The sequence below is a fragment of the Poecilia latipinna genome, unplaced genomic scaffold (assembly GCF_001443285.1).
Source record: "Poecilia latipinna isolate Pla-1442-1.1 unplaced genomic scaffold, P_latipinna-1.0 Scaffold25, whole genome shotgun sequence".
Classification (NCBI taxonomy): domain Eukaryota; kingdom Metazoa; phylum Chordata; class Actinopteri; order Cyprinodontiformes; family Poeciliidae; genus Poecilia; species Poecilia latipinna.
This window is the reverse complement of record NW_015112641.1, coordinates 300,742-306,741: the sequence shown is the minus strand read 5'-3', so window position 1 is coordinate 306,741 and position 6,000 is coordinate 300,742. Positions and strand designations below refer to the sequence as shown.

At 38.3% G+C, this 6,000-nt stretch overlaps 1 protein-coding gene across 3 annotated transcripts in view; it reads left to right on the top strand.

Moving 5' to 3' along the window:
• The first annotated feature begins 1,625 nt into the window (after positions 1–1,625).
• myh10 (myosin, heavy chain 10, non-muscle) overlaps positions 1,626–6,000 on the top strand; it is a 74,522-nt gene continuing 70,147 nt past the window's right edge. For all 3 annotated transcript variants that reach the window (XM_015037539.1, XM_015037548.1, XM_015037531.1), the window contains exons 1-2: positions 1,626–1,813; positions 4,454–4,837. In XM_015037539.1, coding sequence (XP_014893025.1) covers positions 4,493–4,837 — 345 coding nt within the window. In that variant the 5' untranslated portion in view covers positions 1,626–1,813; positions 4,454–4,492. The remainder of the gene's footprint in view (positions 1,814–4,453; positions 4,838–6,000) is intronic.

Sequence of the window (6,000 nt, the reverse complement as noted above, 5' to 3'; positions counted from 1 at the left end):
CGGTCTCCAGGTTGTAATGCACAGCTGAAAGAAAATAGCAAATGCTAAGAGATATCCGGTGAATTTCAAAGTGTAAACACCCCTTTAAAGTTTTTGTACCTTTACAGTGACAGATATCCTTGATAAAAACTAGTTAGATGGGAGGTGTCCAAACTTTTTGTCACAGTGGCCAAAGTTGTGAAGTGCAAAAGTATAAATGGACCAAGAAAAAAAAGTAAATAGAGTAGTCCATTTTTTCTATTGTTTTGTTGGAAAGCGGTATTATTCATTGTAAATCCCTAACTTACTGTTTGCTGTATTATAAGAAAGGCATCTACTTTTCAAATTACTCTGGGCTCGATTGAACATATTTATTTAAAGTTATAAAGAATAGGGTTTGAGTCATTTTCTTTCAAAACACTTGCTGTATGTAACCAAATTTAATTAATTACTTTCCATTTAACGTAATTTAATGTTTTATTTATTAGAAAAGCTTGGTTATAAAAAGACATTTGTTTTGGACTTAACATTTTCCATCGTAAGAAAATATATGCCAGTATTAATTTTACCCTAATTAAAAATAAAAAGTAAAGTGTTTAACAGGAACATTTCGTCAGTTGAGTTTACAGTAAAGAACACGTAGCAAACTTCGAATCACCATGACAACTGCTCTGGTAATATTTGATGAATGGTTCTCTGGCTCCCCCTCGTGGCCAACTGCGTGTAGTGCCACTTAAAAAGTTGTGCTTTCGGGTTTCATGTTTTGTTGTTCCACGTTTGGAAACGCAAATGGGCACTTTTTGTAAGTTTGAGGTTGAGAAACTGTAAATTTGTCAATTTACAAATTTACAACTTCTTAAAAGAAAGCAGAGAAAAGTGTTTTTTCTTTTAATCGTGTTTTTTTCTGCTTTCATTTTAACATCTCAGTAATTCAGTCTACATTCAGCAACATACAAAGTATAGGGAGAATTAATATCTTACAAACAGTTTGCACAAACACTGATAAAAGTGTTAGTTTTGCATCCCAAGAGGACTGTACTGTCAAACAAGGTGGTGGCAGTATCTTGTCTCTGTTGCTGCCAGTGATACTGGTGCATTTCATGTGGTTATAAAAAGCTTCCTGTCAAAGTACCACCAGATGGATGAAACATGGGCTTCAATTGTGTGCCCAGGACAAAAATCCCAAATAAACATCAAAGCTGGTTTTGAATTTTGAGAAACAAGACTGGGCCTGCTGCAGCCTTTACTATCTCTAAATGATACGGCAGACTTAGCAAAGAAGACGTTTCAAAATAAGTTATGTGTGTCAGGTGCTTTTTTGGTTAAAATAAGTTTATTTATTCACTAAAATTAATGAGCTGCAGAGCATGTATCCAGAAATTTTACTCAGAATAGCAATATAACATTATAGTGTGGTAAAACGTCTCCTAAAATTATTTCCCCCCAAAAAATGTAACTGAGTACATGTAACTAGTTGCTATCCACCTCTGTTGTCTCGTGCGGTAACTATCAAACTTTTAGCATAGAATTCCACTATTTCTTCTTTAACCAATCATGACACGGCAACGGACTTTGACAGCCAATCAGGATATAGATTGGCATCATGGGCGTTTCGTTGTAGAAAGAATGCAGTGCGGCGGTGCGGCGCATCCATCCTCCCGGTCCGGGTAGAGTTCGGTTGAGAAGGTGCTGGATGGTGGTGGGGGGTGTACCACTGATGAGAGAGCGGCCGAAGGAAGGGGACGCTTTAGTACGCGCTGAAGGACTGTAACGTTAATTCACTGGAAACCGACCAGAAACACCAGGGCAGAGTTTCATCCATCTCTCGTGTGCGGTAAGTTGCGGAGAGGAGCCCGGGCCAGACGTTATTTTTTTCTGGGATGTAGCGGCTAGCAACAGCCTCCGTTAACGTTAGCTAGCGGATTATTGTGCCATGACTTTTTAATGATGGAGGACCTTCAGCTTTGCTAATGTTAGCTGGCAACTCAAAGCCAACGGCTTGTTTCTAGCTTTAAAAAAATATTATTTTTGCTTAAAGAAGAAATTTATTGTTTTAAGAGCCGGTGTGGACGCGACGTGGTCATTGTCCTGCTTTTATCCTGAGCCAGACGTCTTTGAGCCACCCACACCCATGATGGGATTTGCAAGAGGAGGCTGAACAATTCATCCTTAACTCCTGCTTTTTCCTCGGTATTTTCTACTTTATTGTAATATCTGGTAATATGGTTCATTATGGTGATAACCCCCCTCCAGTTGGATCCAACAGTTGCATTTGACTGGGAATAAACTGAGTTCTCGCAGGCATCTTTTGGAGCGGCTGGGATCTGAGGCAACTTTGAGCTAACGTTAGCGAGCTAATTTAGCCGCTGCAGCTGTTTGGCCTGTCCAGGGAGGAGATCAGGCCGGGGAGAGAGGTTTTCATTCTTTTTCATTTGCTAGATGTTAAACATTTTTACTTTGGTGCAAAAATTAGCAGTATATTTGTACCGTTACATAGAAACATGTGAGATGAAATTGACTGAGGGGGGATGCTGACAGACAAAAGCCAAAAGCCAAACTGATCCACCATCCTGTGACCTGACCCAGATTAATATCTAACCCCTGCCTCATTTCAACATGGGATCAGGCTGCATGTTAAAATATATCTGATTATGCTTTTTGATATAGTTTAGAATTATATTACAAAGGCAAATGCAAACTAAGCCCTATTTCACTTTTATAAACACTGAAATTGAAACACTTATTACACATCTTAAACATTTATTAGGAATGAGTTTTAAGTTTGATTCAATGATTTCATTGTTGATAAATGAAAAATATTTTAACATTGAAAGGAATTGTAAAGTTTTCTTACTTTGTAAAAGTGTAAAAGTAATCTTCATAGTTTGATTGTAATGTTACCATGGTTACATTGTGACTCCATGACTTTGGTTTGCCCATAAACGCATCTCAGCAAAAAATAATCAATTATCTCTGCTTCTCTGCTTGCTTTGGGCTTCGCCTCTTCTTGCAGATCCAATCACATCTGGATTAAAATGCTGTTATTGGTGCTGATATTCTGATCAGAACCATATCAAGTTCTGCTTAAGCCTCATACGACCTGCCAGGTTATAAAGCACACTGTATGGAAGCTTATTGCTGCAGTCAGTGCTGTATTTGTGTCCTCTGTGGGTTATATAAGTAGCCAGCCATTGTTTCATCCAGTTATACTCGTCATTACTTATTAATTATTCTTTCGTAGATGCAACAATCAGAGATCTTTGTGGCCTTTTACATGTCACTGATTTTATAAAGCTCTCGCCTGTACGTTTTGTTTTCTCTTTGAGAAATATAAATAGTAACAAGATAATTTTTTACTAAATAACCCCCTCAACTTTTATAGAAAAAGAACATTCTCAGAAATGACTCAAACTAAAGGTTATTTTAGTCATCGATTATTTTGATGAAAACTTTGGCACATTCTACAGATTTTTCATTGAATGACTTCAGCATTTTTTACACAGTATAAGAAGAACACTAAAAGATGCGAGTAATCAAATAGTTTAATAATTAAAAAAAGAAAGAAACTAAATATTTTGCCTAAAATGCGATAACATTCCTTTTGTGAATTTGGACCAGGTGAATCTAAAACTACGCCACTTGAGGAGTTTTGGCTAAAACATATTTACAGACAGATTTAAAAAAAATCTTAAATGTAAAATGCATATTTATTTTGTACAGAATTACTGTTGTGAATATTTTGTTTTTTCTTGACAAATGATCTTTTTTGAATCTATTTACTCCAGTTAACGATTAATCGACTGCTAAATTAGCTGCAGATTTTTACAATGACCGATTCATGATGATTAATCCAATCAATGTTCTTGACACATTTTCCATGTGGATGTGCTTAAAAATGCAACCTGCAAAAACTTGCTACGATCGTTGGTAAGTGCGCTGTGCCAGTCATCCATGTTTTTGTGTTAAAAAATGTTAAGTTGATAAGAAATTTGAAATGATCACTTGGTCATATTATTGGAAGACATTATTAACAATATCTACAAAGTCTTAAAATAGGCGAACATAAAGAAATGCAATGAATATAAATGTTTTTTACTACATCCTGATTAAAGTGACTAAAATTGTCAATTTATTCGCTGAAGTTGTTAGTTTGTAAAGATAGGCAGTGGTTACAGACCTCTGGTGAATAAAAAATACATGTACTATTCTGCATATAATACATACAACAATGCTTAGCCTGGTGTGGCGCAAGTAAAGCCTGGTGGCCTGCCAGGCTTATAATACACTGGGGGAAACTACCTGAGATGTAATGAAATTCTAGGCTTTCCTGGACTTTATTCTTCAAGAATCCAGTCATCTGCTATTAAATGTGACCTCTCAAACTGACCTTTGGCAGATTTGATATAAATCAAAGCTGCATCCTCTTTAGTGTGAACGATAAATCGAAGAACCTTCGTTTTTCACTTCCCTGCAGGTTGCCCCAGATTGCTGTGCTTCTGGTTTTCCAGCAGCAATGTCACAGAGGAGTGGGCAGGATGACCCGGAGCGGTACCTCTTCGTGGACCGTGCCGTCGTGTACAACCCAGCAGCTCAGGCGGACTGGACCGCCAAGAGGCTGGTGTGGATCCCGTCGGAGCGCCACGGCTTCGAGGCAGCAAGCATCCGTGAGGAGCGCGGGGATGAGGTGGTGGTGGAGCTCGCCGAAAACGGGAAGAAGGCGGTGGTCAACAAGGACGACATCCAGAAAATGAATCCGCCCAAGTTCACCAAGGTGGAGGATATGGCTGAACTCACATGCCTGAACGAGGCATCGGTGCTTCACAACCTGAAAGACCGATACTACTCCGGCCTCATCTATGTAAGTACAAGGAGAATTAAGATCTAATGGACGTATCAGGGTAAGATTTCATGGAATCGTTGCAATCCACTTGGATAATAACTGCATGATTTGCTTCTGAGCTGGCAATGCTTCCAGCTAGCACTACAGAATAAAGTGGATATAAATTATATATGCATAGAATCTTATTTTAAAGTCCATCTAGCATGCTGTCAGCTTCCTGATATGGATTCTTTTAGGATGCTTCTCTTTTTAACGTTTCCACAGAATGCTCTGGCAGACAGACACCCTGGTGCCTGCTCCGGGCTCAGAGGGGATTCAGCTCCCATCTGCCCCCGGGGCAGCAGCAAAACGAGCTAATCAAAGTTTATGGGTGATCAGGACATGTTAACATTCACATTGCTTTAAAGCTGCAGTATGTAACTTTAATAAAAAAATATATTTTTTTACATATTTGTTGAAATATGTCACTTTGTTGTGACAGATAATCTGAAAAATCCAACTCCTTTGTCGTCTCTCAGCGCTCACTATATTATCTAGAAACAACCAATCGGAGCTCAAAGGAGAGTTTTAGTGCTGTCAATCATCCTCGGTGTTACGCTGCTCATCCCTCCCTTTCAGTCCTCCTCTGACTCTGCTACGCTTCAGCTAGCAGATCCTGTTATGAGTGCTCAGGCTAGTTACCATGGTGAACAACCAGTTTTCCTGGAACTGTAAGTTGTTTCTCCACAATTAGCACTTTTAGAAGCGAGTACTTTAGGTTGATTGACAGCACTAAGGCCCTCCTCCTGGCTCTGATAGGTTGTTTTTGGTCAGTAGTATTGAATTTCCCCAATAGTAGAGAGGAAGAAGGTAGGTGGAGGACATTGATCTTTTTACAGATATTATACTGTCACAACATGGTGATTGTTTTAATAAATATGCAAAAAACATATTTTTATAAACATCGCATACTGCAGCTTTTAGTAGTTTGAATAGGGAGTAAAGGGTGAAGAGTTTAATGAATGTCCTGTAATTTTATACCTATCAATAACTCTGTTATTATTGGAGATTAATTGATTTATCTCTGTTTTCTGTAGAGGTTTTTATCTCTTTTTCCACCTGATTTCATAGGTGCTCTGTTCAGAATAACTGACCTTTAAAGCAATTTATGTTATCTGTAAAAATGATAAATTCCCTCTAGA